At 37.6% G+C, this 22,025-nt stretch overlaps 2 protein-coding genes across 7 annotated transcripts in view; both read left to right on the top strand.

The window, feature by feature from the left end:
- The window catches only part of Kdm4a (lysine demethylase 4A), a 79,750-nt gene extending 78,236 nt beyond the window's left edge, over window positions 1-1,514 (top strand). The window contains exon 22 of the mRNA XM_048815545.1: window positions 1,382-1,514. Within this exon, the coding sequence (XP_048671502.1) occupies window positions 1,382-1,390 (9 nt within the window). The 3' untranslated portion in view covers window positions 1,391-1,514. The remainder of the gene's footprint in view (window positions 1-1,381) is intronic.
- St3gal3 (ST3 beta-galactoside alpha-2,3-sialyltransferase 3) overlaps window positions 1,402-22,025 on the top strand; it is a 167,006-nt gene continuing 146,382 nt past the window's right edge. For 3 of the 6 annotated variants that reach the window (XM_048815548.1, XM_048815550.1, XM_015485126.2), the window contains exon 1: window positions 1,402-1,526. In XM_048815548.1, the coding sequence (XP_048671505.1) occupies window positions 1,412-1,526 (115 nt within the window). In that variant the 5' untranslated portion in view covers window positions 1,402-1,411. The remainder of the gene's footprint in view (window positions 1,527-22,025) is intronic. The other 3 variants (XM_048815552.1, XM_048815551.1, XM_048815547.1) reach the window with 1 other exon arrangement.

The raw sequence follows: 22,025 nt of genomic DNA, 5'->3' as shown, positions 1-22,025 counted from the left end.
GTAGCTGGGCGGGTACAGAAGTAGATTTTTGCCTCATACGTGCATACCCACGTTTATGGCAGCACGGTTCACAGTAGCCAAACTACAGAACCAGCCTCCGGATCCATCCGCTGATGAATGGGTAAAGAATATGTGGTATGTATGTACAATGGAGTTTTATTGAACCATATAGAAAAACAAAATTGTCATTTGCAAGAAAATAGATGGAAGTTGAGGCCATTATTTTAAGTGAAATAAGCCAAATTCAGAAGGTCAAGGGTTGTGTGTTTTCTCTCATGTGGGAAGTACAAAGGAAAAAGAAAGATGTGGGAGGTGTCTCATGAATTTCCAAGGGAGAACAGTAGAGTCAAGTAAAGGGATCAAGGGTTGGGGGGAGGGGGAGGAGGAGAGAAAGGAAAGGGAAAATACTGGGGAATAATGGTACTGGTTAAATTATATTGTTATATTGTGTTTATGTATGAATATATAACAACAAACCCATTGTGTATCACTATAATGCACCGGTAAAAAAAAAAATGGGGAAAAAAGTAAATTCTGTTTTAGAAAAGAAAGCAGCCCCTCTGATACTGATTTTAGACTTGTGGGATTCTAAACAAAGGACCCTGCTGAGCCTGGACTTTATGTTTCTTCCTTTTTTTGGTGTGTGAGGAGGTGCCACATCCGCAGCCCTTCTTTATATTTTATTTAGAGATAGGGTCTCACTGAGTTGCTTAGCATCTCACTATTGCTGAGGCTGGCTTTGAACTTGGGATCCTCCTGCCTTAGCTTCCCGAGCTGCTGGGATTACAGGCGTGTACCACCTCACTTGGCTTGAGCCTGGACTTTGACCTTCAGAACTCTGAGATAATAAATTTGTGTTGTTTTAAACTGTTTAGTTTGCAGTACCTTGTTTCAGCAGTGGTAGATAATACAAAGGGGTTTGGGCAGGGAAGTAACAAACCCCTTTGTTTTGTTATTAAAAGACAACTGTGTGTGCTGGGTATAAAATGGATCTGGAGAGTGTAGGTTTCAAGGCAAGGGAGCGGTGGTGGGAGCACAGTGGTGGCATGAACTAGGGTGGTGATAGTGGGAAGGGCGTATGATTTGAGATGTATTTGGGAGGTTAGAATTGCAGAATGTGGTTATTGGTGCTGGGGGTGGATGAGGGTGCACGGATGATTGCTGATTTTTGGCCTGGGTGCTGAGGGGTTCTGAGGCTGTTGCTTGAGATGGAGATGAGCATGTTGGGAGATGCCATGTTATGAATGCTGAGGTTATTCTTCATTTGGAAATTCTCTTTACAGGTTCTTTATCTTAAGGGAGAGCATAATCAGTATGATGATTGCTTTATCTCTTAAGACCTAATTTTTGTTTTTGTTTTTATTTTATTATTATGTTTTAGGTCATGTAGGAAATTGTAAATCATGCGAAGATGGGACTCTTGGTATTTGTGCGCAATCTGCTGCTAGCCCTCTGCCTCTTTCTGGTCCTGGGATTTTTGTACTATTCCGCATGGAAGCTACACTTACTCCAATGGGAAGACTCTAGTAAGTATAGTCACTCTGACCCCCTGGGAAAAGCCTGGAGCAGGTCAGTTATGGCTTGTCACATGGCTGCAGTGCTCTCATATTCTTCAGAGATGGGCAGTGAACGTAAACTGAACATTTCTGGGTCTTAATCTTAGAGATTACCTACTGTTTTAGCTGCTGTAAGCTGAGAACTTTATTTCTTTATTTTTTTGAACTGCATGCCATGGCCAGCCTCAGTTCCTCTTATGAACCCAGTGAGAATGTTCTGTTCTTCAATTAAAAATCTACACTATGTCCATACTTCTACTTCTGAATGCTTTTGTTCTTTTTAATTACTATGGTGTGTTACTACTCTTATTTCCTATTTATTGCCTTAGGGTTTGGTATTAAAGTAGGTTTTCTTTTGCCCTCAAAACATTCATCTTTACTTTTCCTTGAATTTTCAATTTAATGTTGTCCTTGTTTCATTTTCCCTAAAGAAGCTCTGCCTCTTTACTCTTTTTAGTCCTTTGGTATTGAACTTGCACTTCCTGGAATATTGGCTTCTTTTCCTTACTTAGTAATTCCTCTCCCTTTCTTCTATTTGTGAATTTGGTCTCATGTGTTATGCAGTGTTTTCCACATATCCCAGTGCCCTCTTATTTGGTTTCTGTTCACCCGCTGTGTCCCCACTCATGTCACCCAATGTCACTTTGTTACAACTTGCAATTGAAGGGCTCATGCTTAATCTTTGCACATTCTGTTCTTGCCTATAGCTTGAAATATCACATAGTAATCATAAAGTGGTTTCCTTTTGTCTATTTTGTCTAATCTGAGCTTGGTTCAGGAAATATGGGGTAGTCTATTTTGATCCTAGGGACTTTTCTTCTCTAAAGTAGTTTTATTTTTACAAATGTCTACCCGATACCAGCAAACAACTCACTGGAGAGTAGAGTTAGTTTCTAGGTATGAGGTTAAAATGAATTGGAAGAGGCAGCTGGCAGCTGGCCTGCTGTTGTACTGAGACCTTGCGGGGAAGCCTTTCCTGTATAGCTCATATAGTTCTTACATGACCCGAACTACTGAGCCGGCCTTAAGCCAAATTTTAAAATATAGTGTGTGTCTTTAATTTATTGTTTTATACAAAATGTTTAAATGCTCTTAAATGCTTAACTTGTAATTATCACTAATTACTTTGTGATTTAAGAGTTTATTCAAATTTCTCTGTACTGACTTATTTTTTAAAATCGGGGAGACTACTCAAGACAAGGAGTGTTTCCATCAGTACGATGCAGAAGTCTGTAGTTAGAGGCACTTTTTTATATTCAGGATGGTGACTTCATCTGTATTCATAACATAGATGGAAAATGTGTGTAAGAAACAGAGGTTTCCTTTTCTGTGGAAAACATAACTAAGAATCAGATAATATTTTCCTATTCTAGAAGTGAGAAAGAGAATTAACATTCTAGAAGACCATTGGGTGTCAGGTTTTAGACTAATTATTTCATCTAATTATCTTACTCAAATTCTGTGAAGATGCCCATATTGTTCCCATTTTCCAGTTGAGCAGTCAGCAGCACTTTATGTAAGTAATTTACCAAGGTTATGTAGCTAATTATTGGAACCGAAATTGAACTCTGTTTTCTATCTTTAAAACTCATGTTTAAGCTAGACATGGTGGCGTATACCTGTAATCTCACCTACTCAGGAGGCTGAAGCTGGGGAATCATGTGATCCCAGGCATTCAAGACCAGCCTGGGCAACATAGCAAGATCCTATCTCAAAACAGAAAAGCCCCATGTTCAGTATTTTATTGAAAAGTATGATAAATATTGAAGAGGATTTTAATTCTGTATTCTACCTGGGAAAAAGAAAGGACAGGGGCTCAGAGAAGGAGTAGTATTATCAGGAGTGGGGTGGAGAAAGAAAAAGAAAAAGGAGAATATAAGAGAAGCGAAAAAGAGAAAGAATGTCCTCCTGAAAATGACAGAGGGATCTGTTAGGTTTGGATGTGACAAAGTACTGTTAACATGTGCTGTAGGCTTCCTTGGTGTGCTCTAGTTATTTGGGTATACTCTAGTTATTTCCTTTTTTTTACGTTGCTAGTTGACTATGCGGTATTCACAGCTTTTCCATTATTCTAACCTTCAAATTTCTTAGACTCTTGACTTCGAATAGGCCGTTTAGGCCATCTCACTGTAGCATCATTTTCTGTGCTGTAATATCAGAGGATTGAGTGTCTACTGTCTGTCTGTACAATAGCAGGAGTTTTATATTCATAATCTCATGTGATCCTCATCATTTTTTTAAAACATTTTTTAGTTGTCAGTGGATCTTTTATTTATTTATATGTGGTGCTGAGGATCGAACCCAGGGCCTCACACATGCCAGGCATGTGCTGTACCACTGAGCCCCATCCCCAGCCCAGTCCTCATCATTTTTATCAGTTATTAGTACTCTCTCATTTTTTAAAATATTTTTTACATTGTAGATGGACACAATACCTTTATTTTATTTATTTATATATTTTTATGTGGTGCTGAGGATCAAACCCAGTGCCTTACACATGCAAGATGAGTGCACTATCTCTGAGCCACAACCCCAGCTAGTAGTGCACTCATTTTACAGATGTAGAATCTAAGGCTTGGAAGAGTCTCGCTCCATAACCAAAAGTTGGTATGTGTCGGCTGCAGTGGTACATTGCCCATAATGCTGAGGCAGGAGGATCACAAGTTCCAGGGCAGCCTCAGCAACTCAGTAAGACCTTGTCTCATAAGAAAAAATAAAAAGAGCTGGGCATGTAGCTTAGTGATGGAGCACCCCTGGGTTTAATTCCTAGTACCAAAAAAGAAAAAAATAAGTTTGTATGCCTTTCTTCTGAGGATCTTGGAGGACAATGTCAAGTGTCAAAAATAAATGTCTTTAGCATTACTTCCTCTTCATTTTTATAATATTAATAGAATTAAGATTACCAGTTGGCATTTCTTCATGATGAGGGGGCAGGCTGGAGTTTTTAATTAATAAATTATTAATTCAATAAACAGTTATGTTCATTATGGTTCCTGTACTGTCCTGGGTAAACTGGATATTAAACGAACATAGGCCTTCATGCTGTTAGCCTGTAGCATGAAAAGGAATCAAAGGAACTTGTGTTAAGTTCCAAAGGAGAAATCTGTGTGCATTGCTGTTGGGGCATAAAATCCCTTCCAGATAGAAAATTCATTGTTTCATTAATTCCAGGGACATTGTTGAGGAATACAAACTACTTTGTTCTGTGCAGCTTGTAGATTCATATAACAAAGTCTTAGTCAGATTACCAAGGTTTGGACCAAATGATTAACCTAGAAGGCTTCAAGTATGAAATTAGTCAGATTATCAACCTGTCTTTAAAAGTACTATAGCTGGTACAGTGGCATACACCTATAATACCAGCAACTGGGGAGGCTGAGGCAGGATGATCTCAAGTTCAAGGCTAGCCTCAGCAGCTTAGAGAGGTCCTAAGCAACATAGCGAGGCCTGTCTCATAATGAAAATAAAAGGGCTCGGGATGTGCTCAATGATTAAGCACCCCTGGGCTCAGTCCCCAGCACCAAAAAATACATATATAAATAAAAGTACTGTAGACTTCTCTATAATATAATAGAGAATACATACATACATACACAAAGATGAATTTTATATTATATATTCTAAAATTAATAAACAAGTCAACATAGTCCTTGGGGTTAGAAAGAGGTATGCTTCAGTTTCTTCCTCTCCAAAGTGAAGATAAAATAATTCTTTTTGCCCTGATGCTGTATTCAGGTCACTTCCTTGGATAAGAGTTAAGTAGTTGCCTCTTATCAATAGATGTGATTCCAATTTTCCATTTCATAGAAGCTGTGCATATTTTAATTTATTGATTTAAAATTTTATTTCTAATTAATGAATTAAAGTGACTGTTTCAAAGAATTTATTTCCTATGTTGTGGGATCTTTAAAAATTCATGCCACAGCGTTTATAGCAACTCCCTTTGTGTTTGTGTCCATTTTTATAAAAGATCATAGCCAGAGAGATTATAAACTATGCATTATTGATCTGATTGGGTGAATACCATCTGGCAAGTAAGTTGAAAGTTGGATCTGCTATTAGGAGAAGGACAGGTATGACTGACCTTAATAGACATAGGACATTATATTAATTAATTCTTAGTTTTCCCTCTTACAAATGAAAAAGAGGCTGTTATTTCTGGCCTATAAGAGGCACTCTGCTTTGTATGGTAATGGAGTAGCTCATGTCAAAACTAGCTCTCCCTCTATAAAAAGCTATACAACAGGACAAAATAAATGAAGCAACTGTGTCAAGCAGTGAACAGTAGGCAGCAGAAAATTTCAATCTCTAAAGAGAAGGAAAACCAACGAGGCAAATCCCACAGATATGCAGCTTTCTGGGCCCAATTTCCTACCTGTTCAGAGAGTGAAGTTTGAACAGGTTGTAGTGGTTTCCACTGAGCTGACGAAGAAAAGACAGCTGAAGCAGTGGGAATCTGGGATGGACCATCTGAGAGGGCATCATAAGTCTGTGGGGGGAGTTCCTGAGAGTCTGAGCTATGTATTACACAGGGCAAAACCAAGTGAGGCTTTCTATACAGATAGTGGCTGCTACAGGATGAGATTAGAAAAGGATGCTAAAGGAATATCAGTGCTAGAAGGGAAGCATTGCCAGGGACATTTAAGTTCTAGCCCTATTCTACCAGTGTTTAACCTGGCCATCCAGCTGAGACACTGGAAAGACCATGTAACCCAGAGTCTGGTTCTTAATAAAAAGTTACCAAGACATGCAAAGAAATAAACATGATCCATATGCAAGGAAAAATATAAAAAGAACAACCCTATAGATAAGGTGACCCCCCAGTGTTGTTGTAGACAAAAAAGCAATTATGAATATACTTGAAGAATTAAAGGAAAATAGAGTGAATAATAAATAGTTTCAGAAATTGAATCTATAGAAAAGAACCAAATGCAGATTCTAGAACTGAAAAGTTTACAGAAAAAAAAAAGATTATAGTAAATGAAATTCAAATTTACTCAACAGCAGATTGGAACTAATGGAAGTCAGTGAACTTAAAGAGAACAATAGAAATTTTCTAACTTGAACCACAGGGAGAGAGGGGGAGAGCAGAGCCTCAAGGATCTGTGGGATGATATTAAATGGTCTATGTATGACAACTGGGTAGGGGAAAAAAAGAATAGTGACTGAAAATTTTCTGAATTGATGAACAACATTGATTTAGAGATTCAAGAACCTAATTTATATATTAAGTGAACCCTAATATTGATAACTATTGGGTAAGGAAATCTAGGTACATCACAGTTAAATTTCCGAAATATAGAAAGAGAAAATTTTGAAAGCAGAGAAAACAAAATATTAGCTGAGTGTGGTGGCCTACATCTGTAATCAGCTGGGGAGGCTTTAATAGGAGGATCACAAACTCAAGGTCAGCCTCAGCAACTTAGCTTGGCCCTGTCTTAAAATAAAAAATCTAAAGGACAAAATATTTCATACATATAGCTCAGTAATAAAGCACCCCAGATTCAATCCCTGGTACCCGCCCCCAAAGAAAAAGGAAGGAAAAAAAAAAGGAGACAGTGTATAAGGGTAAAAGTTGTCGCTGCGGTCGGGGCCTGGGGTTGTGGCTTAGTGGTAGAGTGCATGTCTAGCATGTACGAGGCCCTGTGTTCGATTCTCAGCACTGCATAAAAATAAAACAATAAATGTCCATCAACAACTAAAAAACGTTTTTTAAAAAATAGAGGTCAGAAGACAATGAAAGATTTTTAAAAGTATTAAAAAAAAAAAACCCCAAATGTGTCATTCATAAAATGAAAATATCCTTTAAAAGTGAAGATAAAATAAGATATTTTCAAATCAACAAAAGTTAAAAAAACATGTTGCCAACAGGACTGTTTTACAGCAAATGCTAAAGAATTTCGTTCAGGCCAAGGGAAAGTGATACCAGAGAGGGTATACAGGAAGAATGAAGATCTCTGGGAATGGAAAATATAAAAAAATACTTTCTTATAATTTGCTTGAAAGACAAAAATAACCTTGTGAAGTTAGGGTTTCATTTTTTATTGTTTTTCTTTTTAGATGTAGATGGAACTAATACCTTTCTTTTTTATTTATTTAATTTTATGTGTTACTGAGGATCGGACCCAGTAACTCACACATGCTAGACAAGCACTCTACCACTGAGCTGCAACCCCAGCCCCTAAAATTAGGTTTAGTTTTGAGGGGGGTACTGGGGATTGAACTCTGGGGCACTCAACCACTGAGCCACATCCCCAGCCCTACTTTTTGTATTTTATTTAGAAACAGGGTCTCACTGAGTTGCCTAGCTCCTTGATTTTGCTGAGGCTGGCTTTGAACTCTTGATCCTCCTGCCTCAGCCTCCCAAGCTGCTGGGATTACAGGCGTGTGCCCCAGGGCCAGGCTAAAGTTAGGTTTTGAACATACATAGACATTAAGAAATTAAAGGGCTGGACACAGTGTACACTTGTAATTCCAGAGACTTGGGAGGCTGAGGCAGAAGGATCACAAATTCAAGAGCAGCCTCAGCAACTTAGTGAGACCCTGTCTCAAAATAAAAAACTATAAAGAGCTGAGGCTGTGTCTTGGGTTGATAAGCACCCCTGGGTTCACTTCCCAGTACCAAAAACCAAAAATAATAAAAAAGTATTAAAGGAAACTACAGTGAACATTAAGTAGTCTTAGCAGAGAAAGAGACTCACAAGACACACAAGGATGGGGATGGGCAAATGAACTTTTGCTGTTGTAAGATTGTTACATTTGTGCAAAAGGCAGTAAATGGGAAGTATAAGTGTTGTGTATAAAGTGAGAAGAGGGAAGGGTGATATAAGAAGTATGAAAAGGCATTATATTAACTGTAATAGGCTCTGGTAAGTTAAGGGTGAATATTGTTAGCCCTAGAGCAACTACTACAACAACTTAACAAAAAGAGAGATATCTGAGAAGCCAGCAGAAAACATTAGAAACAGTTAACCTGAAAGAAAGGAATTTTTATTTTATTTTATTTTTTACAGTACTGGGAATTGAATCCAGGGATGTTCTACCACTGAGCTACATTCTCAGCCCTATTGATTTTTTAAATTTACACACAGGGTCTTGCCAAGTTGTTGAGGCTGACCTTGAATTTACAATCCTGCCTCAGCCTCCTGAGTTGCTAGGACCATAGGGGTGTGCCATCATGCATGGCTAGAAGAAAGGAAATTTTGATATATGCTACAACATCAATGAACCTTGAAGACATTAGTTCAAGAGAATATGACAGGGATAGTAGAGGATAGGAAAGGTAGCAGAATACAACAGTCACTAGTATGGCAATATGTAAAAACTTGGATGTGTAACCGATGTGATTCTGCAATTTGTATACAGGGTAAAAATGGGAGTTCATAACCCACTTGAATCAAATGTATGAAATATGATATGTCAAGAGCTTTGTAATGTTTTGAACAACCAATAAAACAAACAAACAAAAAACAATAATGTGGCTATGGTATTAATGACCTAATGTAACCTATTGTTATAAATAAACATGGCCGCTTGAACAAAAAAAAAAGAGAGAATATGACAGCTGGGCGTGGTGGTGCATGCCTGTAATCCCTGCTGCTCGGGAGGCTAAGGCAGGAGGATGGTGAGTTCAAAGCCAGCCTCATCAAAAGGGAGACGCTAAGCAACTCAGTGAGATCCTGTGTCTAAATAAAATAAAAAATATGTCTGGAGATGTGGCTGAGTGGTCAAGTTCCCCTGAGTTCAATCCCCAGTCCCCCCTCCCCACCAAAAAAAGAATAAGCCAGTCACAAAAGGACAAATATTATATTACTCCGTTTACATGAGGTGCCTAGAGTATTCAAATTCATAGAGAAGTAGAATGGTGGTTGCCAGGAGCTGGGAACAAAGGGGAGTGGAGAGTTGGTGTTATTGGGTATGGAATTTCACGTTTGCAAGACGAAATGACTTCTAAGATAGATGATGGTGATAGATGCATAGCGTTGGTGTGGATGTATTTAATGCTGCAGAATTGTACGTTTAAGAATGATTAAAATGTTAAATTTTATATCACTTATATTTTACCACAATAACAAAATGTTTTAAAAAAGAATAGGCAAGGCTGGGCATGATGGCGCACGCCTGTAATCCTAATAACTCCAGGAGACTGAGGCAGGAGGATCTTCTCAGGTTCCAGGCCAGTCTGGGCAACTTAGCAAGACCCTGTCTCAAAAAGTAAAGGCTGGGGCTGTAACTCAGTGACAGAGCGCTTGCCTAGCATGTATGAGGTACGCGGTTCCATCATTAGCACCACATAAAAATAAACAAAGTCATGCTGTCCATCTACAACTGCCAAAAAAATAAATAAAATAAAAGGACTGGGGATGTAGCTCAATGGTAGAGTGCTCCTGTACTAGTACTCTAGTACTACCAAAAATAAAAATAAATAATTAATTTTAAAAAATAATAGTCAAGGATATAAGAGAATACACAGTTTATCAGTATTAGGAAGATAAGTGGAGATATTACTATAAATTCTACCTGCATTAAAAGGGCAGTAGGGGAGCCAGGCATGGTGGTGAACACCTATAATCCTAGTGACTTGAGAGGATAAGACAGGAGGATTGCAAGTTCCAGGCAGCCTGGCAATTTAGTGAGACCCTATTTGAAAAAAGGTGGGGTGGGCGGTGCTGGGGATATAGTTTAGTGGTAGAGCCTTGCTGAGTTCAATCCCAGGTACCATAGAAAGGGGGCAATAGAGGAATATTGTGACCAATTTTATGTTTAAAAAATTGACAATTTGGATGTAAAAGACAAAATCCTCAGAAAACACAGCTAACTGAAAACTGAATCAAGAAGAAATTGAAGTCTGAATACCCTATAACATACTAAAGAACTTGAGTTCATAATCAGAAAGCTTCAGACTTAGATGATTTCACTGATGAGTTCTATATACATTTATTTAATGTCTTCACTTTTTAGTGAAGTAATAGGGATATAGTATCTCTCTACAAGCAAATGTAAGGGGATTATGTATAAATTTGCTTGAAGAGACTATTCATATTTGAACAGAAATTCACAAATGCCTAGAGGTCTTGTATTGTAAAATTATGTCAGAATCTTACTGATATAAATATGCATCAGTACTAATTATAGAGTTAATAACTAAATCATCCACAGCAAACTGAACTAATGGTTAAGCTAGCTTAAATTTATAATTTAAAATCCAGAATTACAGTGATTACACACTATGTCCAAGACAGCCGTGGTGAAGCACTGCTAACAGAGTGCATTTCAGAGAATCATAGGGATTCTGTGTGGCTTTGGGCATGCGTGAATAGTGATATAGTTGGACATTGCATGCTATGCAGTCTTCTTAATGCAATAGTGACTTAGAATTCACACAAGTAAAATGCTAATTTGGTTTTACTTCTACCACATTTCTTGTAATTCAGTAATTTATTTTACAGGTTTGTAATAAGTAGGCGAGGTCTAATTATAAACACAAATAAATTTGTGGAATTCCATAAGTTACAAAGAATGGACTTGCATCTTTGGATGAGTTTGCAGACTATTAGAAAAACCCATCAGTAGGCCATGGACCATACTCTGAGAAACAGTATTGTTCTGAGCAGATGTGTCTTGGGGGAGGGATGCAGAGAGCTCTCTGTTGGCTGTCTTTTGCTGTCTACTGTTTTGCCACCTTGCTGATCTCAGGGTCTGAACTTCATTTTAAGCAGTCTCTTCTCAACTGCTACCTTTATCAATATCTTTTTCCTATTGCTTGATGAAAGTTCTCCCTGCTTCGAATGAGCTCTTCTTTCTGTAAGGATTCCCCTAGCTGGGCCTCTGGTAACCCAGGTCTTCATATCACAGAATTCATATGCTCCCTGAGAGCTAGGAGAGCTGCTGCTAAGTGTGGGGCTGCTCACGCATAGCCTCTTGCTGTACCTGGAAGCCCTGCATCCCTTCCACCTAAACCCTGCTCCTGGCACGGTTGACCCTTAGGATCCATGTTATCTCTCATCTCTTTCCAGTCCAGACACCTTCAGAGAATGACAATTCATTAGAGAAATCTGGACCCATATATACATTCAATTGATTTCTCTCTTTAAAGAGGAGAGGGACTTACCTTCTTAGCTATTAAAATATTCTTAATGCCACACTGTGAAAACCAGTAGTGGTGATGCTAGGACAGGGGAAAAAAAAAAAAAAAGAAGTTTTAAAAATAGAGTACTCAGTCATAAAACCCATGTACTTAGGAATTTACCAGAGCGTGAGGTAGTACCCCAAATCAAAGGAGAAAGGGCATCCTGTGTTATAGATGATTCAGACAGAACCCATCCACACCAACTCCAATAAGTACAAAGGTGGACTTTAGATGGATTAAGGATTTAAAGGAAAATGGCAAAATCAGAAAGTAGTAAAGAAGAATAAAAAATTATCATTGTGATTTAGGTGTCTAAGGGAGGGACTAAACAAAACCTTAAATGCAAAAACCATATGCAAAAATTGATGAATTGGGGCTGGGGATGTGGTTCAAGTGGTAGCACGCTCGCCTGGCATGCATGTGGCCCAGGTTCAATCCTCAGCACCACATACAAACAAAGATGTTGTGTCCGCTGATAACTAAAAAATAAATATTAAAATTCTCTCTCTCTCTCTCTCTCTCTCCCTCCCCCTCCCTCCTCCCTCCCTCCCTCCCTCCCTCTCTCAAAAAAAAATTGATGAATTTATTTTAAACAAATTCAAGGATTTTGTGCTGATAATATAGACAATATACAGAGAATATACCAGGAGAAGAAAAATTCAAGTATTTAAAATTCACAAGGGTTGGTGTCTAGAATGAACAAGGGACTTCTGTAGTCAAGAAGAAAAAGGCAGCAATCTCAGTAGAAAATGGGCAATTTACAGAATTCAGAAATACATAAGGCTAAGCATATTAAGAGATAACCAAACTCTTGGACTGTAGGAAATATCCACATTAGAACAAAATTGTCACGTTCCTCGTAAAACACTCAAGGTCACTCCAGGGGAACAGGGCTGCATGAATAACCACACAAGAGACAGAGATACCTTTTTCTTTGGCGGCTGTGGTGGTTCCTTTGACCTTAGGGGTCCATGAAAAGAGAGAAAGAGAGAGAGCCCCGTGCTGAACCCTTTTATTGAGGAGAAGCCATTCAAATGAGGCAAGGGGTCAGGTTTCAGGGGGTTGAGTCTAGCTTCCTGATGTCTGCTGTCAGCAGGTAGACTGACATCTAGGAAGGCTACACCCAAAGGCAGACCAAGAGAAGGGGACACACAAAGGGCGTTTCCATGGAACTGTCTATCCCAAACAGGGCAAAGGAATAGATAAATGTAGCTCAATCGATGGGGCGAAACACCTACGTCTGAAGATGCGTCCTCAAACTTCTGGGACTGGGGCAATGTCCAGGTCACTACAAAATGTAGTGATGGTCAAAAGCCTCTCTGCTCTAGGACAGAAGACGTGACTCATTCTGAATGACTCCCAACACAAAATACCATTTTGTACCTTTTATATTGACAAAAATTAGTAAGATGGATAATGTCACATATTGGCAGGAAGGTGAAAATATTGTAATCTGTGTCCTTTGCTGTTGGGAAAATAATCTGGTATAGCTATTTTGGAGAGCCATCTAATGATAATTAAAGGCCAAGTATATGCATATGCTTCTCCTAGCAAATCTCCTTTGTTAAAATATTTTCTACATAATTTATTATAGATATGCATTATTTGTTGACTGAAGGAGTTGGAAATGAATACATTTCCATTCTGGGATGGGGGTTATAGGCAAGAAGTGGGGTGTTATATAGCAATTAAAAGATAAAAAAAAATCCAGACATAAGACAACATGAATGGAACTTAAAACAGCCTGAGTAAAAAAAGGAAACAATAAAACAATTTCATTTCTATGAATTATAAAGAGATATATGATGAGATTCTTAAATAGGATGTAATAAGTGTAAACCTTAAGATTAAAAATTGAGGGCTGGGGATATGGCTCAAGCAGTAGCATGCTTGCCTGGCATGCGCAGGGTGCTGGGTTCGATCCTCAACACCACATACAAATAGAATAAAGATATTGTGTCCACGTAAAACTAAAAAATAAATATTTTTTAAAAAGATTAAAAATTGGTAAATTAAACTTTGCTCAAGGACTGGGGTTGTGGCTCAGTGGTAGAGTCTTTGCTTAGTATGCGTGAGGCACTGGGTTTGATCCCCAGCACCTCATAAAAATAAATAAATAAACAAAATAAAGGTATTAAAAAAAAGACACCATGTTTAAAAAAAAAATTACTTTGCCCAAACTAAAATTTTCTACTTTTCGAAGATACTCCTAAGAAAAAGATAAGTCACAGAATGAAAAAATTCATATTTATACATATTTATTTTAGAATATTCAGTAGTTGTATGTATTTGTATAATACATATAAATTTTTTAAATTATACAAATACATATAACTGTTTAGTAAAAGATTTGAAGATAATAATAAGCAAATAATAAGCAAACAGTCTAAGATTTGAAGAGACACTTTACAAAAGAGGATATAAGAATGACTCATAAAAACACGAAAATATTCTCTATTAGTCATCAGGGAAATACAAAACCACAGTAACATTAGATATTGATCAGAATGGTTGAAATTTAAAGAAACATGATAACAAATTGTTAGCAAGGAGGTGCAGGCCACAGAACTCTTACGTATTGCTGTTGCAAATGTAAAACGTATAACCAGTTTGGAAACCAGTTTGGCAGTTTCTTAGAAAGAAAAACATATACTTGCCAAATGACACAAGTCATTCCATTGTTAAGAATTTGTGAAGAAAAATGTAAACATATGTTCACATAAAGACCTGTACCTGAATTCTGATAACAATTCTATTCCTAATGTGCCCAAACTGGAAAATAGCACAGTTGCCATGCAACAGATGAATGGACAAACAGATGCGGTGTGTCCGCACAACGGGGTACTATATGGCAGTGAAAAGGAACAAACTTGATATAGGCAATACAGCAACATAGTGTTGAATATCAAATTCATTATTCTGAGCAAAAGACCCCAGATAGAAAAAGGCGAAAGATTTATACGATCTGAAGAGAAACCAGTTCAATCCCTGGTCACCCCACCCCTCAAAAAAAATCAGGCAAAGAAGGGATGGGAATGTAGCTCAGTGGTAGAACATTTGTTTAGCATGCACGAATGAGGTCCTGGGTTCAGTCCCCAGCACCACACAAAAGGGGGGACAAAGGTATAAATAGCCACTTCATTAAAATAGATATACAGATGGCAAAGAAGCACTTGAAAAGATATTCAGCATAATTAGTAATTAGGAAACAGTGTAAATTAAAATCATAGATGTTACTTTTAACCTTTGAAGGACTAAAATTAAAGAGAGACTATATTAGGTATTGGCAGTGATGGAAATCACCTATTATACTTTGCAGTGCTGGTGGGAATGTACATGGTACAACCACTCTGAAAAAGTTTGATAAATTTTTGAAAATTAAACACTTCCCACCATATCTCCAGCCATTCCTCCCTGAGAGAAATGGCATACACAGTGGAATACTTCTCAGGATTAAAGGCAGGAGGGAACAACGGGGCTGGACGGCACACGTTCACTAGCTTCGTTGTTGTGATGGTTTCACAGAGACGTGTGAATATGTCAAAACTGATCAAGTTCTACACATTGTGTAGGAGCAGCTTTCCGCCACCACGTCCTTCTGCCACCATGTCCTTCTGCCACGATGTTCTGCCTCACCTCAGTCCAAAGCCATGGAACCAGCTGATTGTGGACTAAAACCTCAGAAAACATGAGCCAAAATAAATCTTTGCTCCTGTCAGTTGTTTTTCTCAGGTATTTGTCATAACAATGAAAAGCTAACACATATGTTAATTATAACTCAGTAATGCTTCTAAAAAATAGCCAGAGACAAAAAGATTACAATCAAAGGAACAAAAGTTCAGCTGACAGTTGGCTTCTCAAGAGCAGCAATAAAAGCCAGAAGATGGTGAACTGTTTATCATTTTTAAAGAAAACAACTGTCAACCTAGAGTGTCTGTATGCCATGAAACCATCTTTCAAGAATGAGACAAACACTGAAGAAAATTTACTACGAGTAAAGTTTAAACTTCCAGAAAGGAGATCAGGAAGGAGTGATAAGTAAAGAAAATGGTAAACATGTGGGAAACCCGAATAAACATTGGCTATGTACCCCTCTCAAAAGACCATATGCCCAGTCAGCATTTGGCTTTGCTAAATGCAAAGGAATGAACTAAACTACTGGTTAGTGGTATAATTTAAGTTGAGAAAGGGTGTTAAGAGTTAAAGCATTTTTCTTGTATTATTTAGCAATATGATTAGATATGTTGATAAACTTGGACTTTTTTGTGAGGGGGGCGCAGTACTAGGTATTGAACCCAGGGACACTTAACCCCTGAACGACATCCCCACCCCATTTAATTTTTTGTTTTGAGACAGGGTCTTGATAAGTTGCTTAGGGCCTTGCTAAGTTACTGAGGCTGGCTTTGAACTTGTTTGTAGTCCTCACGCCTCAGCCTCCTAAACTTGGAATTATAGATATGTGCCATTGCACCCAGCACACTTGGTCTTTCTCAAGTTAAACATGTAGGTGAGATCTCTAGGCTAACTACTACAAGTAAAGAAAGTGTATAAAGTATGTAATTTAGAAACTAGGGCTGGGGTTTAGCTTAGTGGCAAAGCACTTGCCTAATAGGCAGGAGGCCCTGGGTTTAATCCCTAGTACCTCAAAAAGAAAAAAAAAAAAAGAAGAAGAAGAAGAAGAAAAATATAACTAGGGAAAAAAGAAAATAATGTTGAAGGAAGAAGCCAGTATTTAACAGCGGAACTAAAAGCTAAATGTGTCTGTAGTTTGCACCCTGAGAGACACAGTTTCTTCAAACACAGTAAAGAGCTATCTTTTATAGAATAGTCATTCTTAAAGTTGGGTCAAAGGTATTTTCATATTAATAAAAATATGGTAATTGGGACTAGGATTGTGGCTCAGCAATAGAGCACTCACCTAGCATGAGCAAGGCCCTGGGTTCTATCCTCAGCATCACATAAAAAAATACATAAGTTAAAGAAAAAAAAAAAAAGATGCCAATTGCCTGTGGCACTGTGTCAACATCTGCACTGATACTACAATAGTGAATACGACTTATCACACCGTAGCATGAATCTAGCAGGGGAACCAAACTGTGCACTCCTTGTCTTTGTATGTGTAACTGCCACACAGTTTTTTTTTTAATATTTATTTTTTAGCTGTAGTTGGACGCAATACCTTTATTTATTTTTTATTTATATGTGGTGCTGAGGATCGAACCCAGGGCCTCACATGTGCTAGGCGAGTGCTCTACCGCTGAGCCACAACCCCAGCCCAGTTTGTTTTTTTTTAAGCCAGTTTTACTTAAGAGTGTTATTGATGAACTAGGTTTAATTTCATTTGATCTTGACTTATTTTTTTAATTTATTTGTTATAATTAGTTATACATGACAGTAGAATACATTTAACTTTGATATACATAGATGGGATATAATTTCTCATTTTTCTGAGTGTACGTGTTGCAGAATCATATTGCTTATGCAGTCACATATATACATACAGTAATAATGTCTGTTTCATTCTACCATCTTTCCTATCCCCACATCCCCTCCCCTTCCCTCTACATAATCTAAGGTAACACTATTCATCCCTAGTGCCCCCTGCCTTATTGTGAATTAGCATCCGTATATTAGAGAAAAAATTCGGCTTTTGGTTTTTGGGATTGGTTTATTTGCTTAGCATGGTATTCTCCAACTCCAACTATTTGCTGGCAAATGCCATAATTTTACTCTTCTTTAAAGCTGAGTAATATTCCATTGAGTATATATACCACATTTTCTTTATCCATTCATCTATTGAGAGACACCTAGGTTGGTTCCATAATCTAGCTGTTGTGAATTGAGCTGCTATAAACATTGATGTGGCTGCATCAGTAGTATGCTGATTTTAAGTCTTTTGGGTATAAGTCAAGGAGTGGGATAGCTGGGTCAAATGGTAGTTTCATTCCCAATTTTCTGAGGATAGATCTTGACTTTTGAGTATGATAATTTTACTCAAGTGTGATGTAAAAGAAAGTATGCATAAAGCACTTCTACTGTGCACTGAAAATTTATTGTTGTCTCAAGGAAAAGTACTTGTGTGATAAACTGCTGCTGAGCTAGCTGCTCTTCTGAAAACATTTTTTTACTCGAAAAAATGATTGATAGGTAAACTATGCTAGGCTCAGGTATTTGGCAGACCTTTTCTCACATATGAAGTGAGCCTGCCTTTTCAAAGGAAAGCCGCAGTGATAAAACTCAAGCTTTCAAGTAAAAATTAGAATTCTGAAAAACTTGTATCTGCTGCCATGAGCTCGCAGACTCAATGTTTAAACACTTTCCTGATAAGATGGGCAGTGGTATTAACAAGAATGATGTTTTGGTATTGTATAATGTAGAACTTAGGAAGACATGCGTAGCTCAGTGAACCAGTGATGCCCAAATGGCTATGATGCTATGAAGTCAGACATGGATAAAAGATCTGTTTAAAGGGTAAGGTTGACCGATGGATTTTAATGTTATAGGGTCTGAAAATGTTTATTGTTGTGATTCCAGATTCCATGATGTGACTTCTAGGAAATGATCACTTTTTGTGGTAACAAAGTTTTATAACTCATTAGAGGAATACCCACGATCATTTGAAAAAGTTATTACAGTATTCCTCTCTTTTCTATTTATCTGTAAAAGGCCATATTTTTAAAAATATATTTTATTTAAAACAATAGTTGTGGGTTTTTTGGCACTGGGATTGAACCCAGGGGCACTCACTGAGCCTCATCCTTACATCCTCTGCTCTTTTTAGTCTTTTTGTTTTGAGACAGGGTCTTGCTAAGTTTCTTAGGGTCTGACTAAGTATCTGAGGCTGGCTTTGAACTTGCAGTCCTTCTGCCTCAGCCTCCTGAGCTGCTGGGATTATAGGCATGCGCCACTGCATCTGGCTAAAACAATTTATAATAAATTGAACGCAGAAATAAGTGAGAACCCAGATTTTTTTAAAGTTGGAAATTAAAGAGATTTGTAAATATGTAAGACAATGCCACTTTTTTCTATTTTTTGTTTTAGAAAATATATTTTTCATAAAATTATGTTTATGGTAATATTTAATGGATTATTAATTTTAAATGAATTATTAAATATTTAAAAAATTTCTTAGTTTTAATTTACAATATAATAAATGTTAACATAACTATTCACATTCACACATATACACTACTGGGAGTCCTCCGGAAGTTTTGAGACTGTAAAGGGGTCCTGATACTAAAAATTTAAGAACCACTGTTTTCTAGAGTCTTCAAAAAGTGGAAAACTTTTAGAACAAGGAGTGTTTAGGGGTAGGTGACCTTTAGTTGGAGTGAAGCTGTTGTTAATTGGCTAGCTTTCATAATATGGTGTAAAACTGTCATTAATTAATTTGGATGGGTTTAAAATTACGGATAGTTCTTGACTTATGATAGTTCATTTTACCATTGCTTTGATTTTACAATGGTCTGAAAATGTGCCCATCCAATCATTCTGTATTCTCTTTCATTATACAGTAAATTACATGAGATGTTCAATCCTTTATTATTATTATTTTTAGTTGTAGATGGACATAATACCTTTATTTTATTATTTTTTATGTGGTGGTGAGGATTGAACCCAGGGCCTCATGTGTGTTAGGTAAGTGCTCTACCATTGAGCCTAGCCCCAGCTCTCTACACTTTATTATTAAATGGGCTTTGTGATCCATGATTTTGCCCAACCATAGTGGGCAATGTATGCATTCTAAGCATGTTTAATAAGGTAGGCTAGGCTAAGCTGTGGTATATGGTATGTTAGGTAGGTTAGGTGTATTAAATATATTTTCAACTTAACTGTAGATTTATCAGGACATAATATTCCTCTAACTTGAGGACCATCTATACTTTTAGTCATTACTTCTTGCTATAGCAAAAGAACAATCAGAACTAGGGATGTAGCTCCATAGTAGAGCACTTGATGGGCATGTGTGAAGCCATGGGTTTCATTGACAAAACAACAGGGGCAAAAAAAAAAAAAAAAGAAAGAAAGAAAGAAAAGGAACAATCAGTATTTTCCTAGGTAGTTAGAAATCTTCTGTTCTCAATAGAAAAGTATGAACATAGGAAAGTTGTGTCTGATTCAATCTACTGTCGTTCTTATTCCCACCGCTCCTCCTTTCCCTTCATTCCCCTTTGTCTATTCCAGTGAACTTCTCCATGCCCCCAACATTGCATAATTTTAAAAACCAGGTTAAACATCTATTTTCTTTATCATTTCTTTCTTTTCTTTTTTGGTGTCAGGGATTGAACCCTGGGTGCTTAACCTCTGAGCCACATTCCCCCATCCATTTTACTTTTTATTTCATGACAGGGTCTCACTAAGTTGCTTAGAGCCTTGCTAAATTGCTGAGGTTGGCTTCAAACCTGTGATCCTCCTGCCTCAGCCTCCTGAGTCTCTGGGATTATAGGTACGTGCCACTATACCCGTCTTATTTCTTTATAGTAAAAACTTTCAAAATCCTTTTTTTTTTCTAGCTTCTAGAAACATACAGTTGTTGTCTGTAGTTGTCCCACCATATAAAAGCATACCAGAACTTCTTGCTTTCAGCTAATTATAACTTAGTAACCATTGATCAACCTTTTCTCCTCTGTCCCTCAATGCTAGTCTCCCAGCCTCTGGTAACTACCATTCTATTTTCACTCTCTATAAGATTGACTGTTTTAGATTCCAGATGAGTGAGGTTGTGCAGTACTTGTCTTTCTGTGCCTGGCTTATTTCACTTAACATAATGATTTCCAGTTCTACCCATGTTGTTGCAAAGAACAAGATTTCATTCTTCTGGATAAGTAGTATTGCACTATATATGTACCCCTCCCTTTTTTTTTTAATCCTTGTGTCACTTAATCAGCCTTTAGATTATTTCCGTTTCTTGCCTTCTGTGAATTGTGCTGTAGTGAACATGAGAGTGAGTGCAGATACCTCTTCCGTGTACAGATTTCCTTTCCTTTGGCTATATACCCAGGAGTGGGATTGCCAGGTCATATGGTGGTTCTAGTTTAGATTTTTTGAGAAGTTGCTGTACAGTTTTCTATAGTGTCTGTACTAATTTACGTTCCCACCAAACAGTAAGTTAACATTTTCTCTACTCCTTGCCAGCGCTTGTTCTCTTGTTTTAATAATATCCATTCTTCCTCAAGTGAGGTAACATCTTCATTGTAGTTTGATTTGCATTTCCCTGATGATTAGTGATATCACACATCTTTTCATACACCTGTACCTGTTTGCAGTTGGTAAAATAATGTAGCCAAGAAAGAGATGGGGGAAGAAGGGGAGGGGCATGGGAAGGAACAAAGGGAAAAAAAAATGGCCAGCAGCAAAGTGTTTTGTTGAATCTGTGGAATGGGGTTCATTATACCATTTTCTCTACTTTTGTGTAGTTAGTTTAAAAGTTTCATTAATGGGTTGGGGTTGTGGCTCAGTGGTAGAGTGCTTGCCTAGCATGTGTGAGGCACTGGGTTAAATCCTTAGCATCACATATAAATAAATAAATATAAAGTTCTATCAATAACTAAAATATAAAATTAAATTTTAAAAAGTTTCATTAAAAAATATCAAGCTAGGGAGCAGGATGTGCAGCTTCTGAGTGGGAACCTTGGTCGCTCTAGCAATGAGAATGAATTAAAAATGGGTGATGTTGAGAAAGGCAGGAAGGTGTTTAAGCAGCGTGCCCAGTGCCACAGTGTGGGAAAGAGGGGCAGCACGAGATGGGCCAGATCTCCATGGACTATCAGGAGGACAGGTCAGCCTGCTGGATGCTCTTAGACACCAGCAAGAACAAAGGCTCCACCTGGGGGGAGGACACACTGATGGGGCATCTGGAGAATCCCAGAAGTCCATCCCTGGAACAGAGGCAGTGTTCGCTGGCCACAGGAAGAAGGAGAAGGAGCACACTTAACGGTTACTTCAGAAAAGTTACTAAGGAGAAATAGCCACAGCCTTATTTACTACAAAACAGAAACGTCTCATGGCTTTTTCTGGGTGCAGCATAATTTAATTGATGTCATATACCAGAATTTAGATCACGAATGGCTGACAGGATATTTTTGTTGGATAGTCCTGATTTAAGTGAGATTGGCTTGTAGTTAAATAGATATATTTAAAACAATTTTGATAGTAATCCCAGTTTAGTAAATACTATCACTATTTATAATAGTAAATACTATTAGAATACTATTTATAATAGTAAATACTATTAGAAAGGTTTTCCCTTTCTAAAGATGTTGTTGTACTTGATTAGTAATGTTTAACCTTTCACAAAGATGGTGAATGCCATCTCAAAACTGGTTTTATGTTCTGGTTTC

The sequence above is a fragment of the Marmota marmota genome, unplaced genomic scaffold (genome assembly GCF_001458135.2).
Source record: "Marmota marmota marmota unplaced genomic scaffold, marMar, whole genome shotgun sequence".
In the NCBI taxonomy this organism is placed as follows: Eukaryota; Metazoa; Chordata; class Mammalia; order Rodentia; family Sciuridae; genus Marmota; species Marmota marmota.
This window is presented reverse-complemented; position numbering and strand designations above follow the sequence as displayed.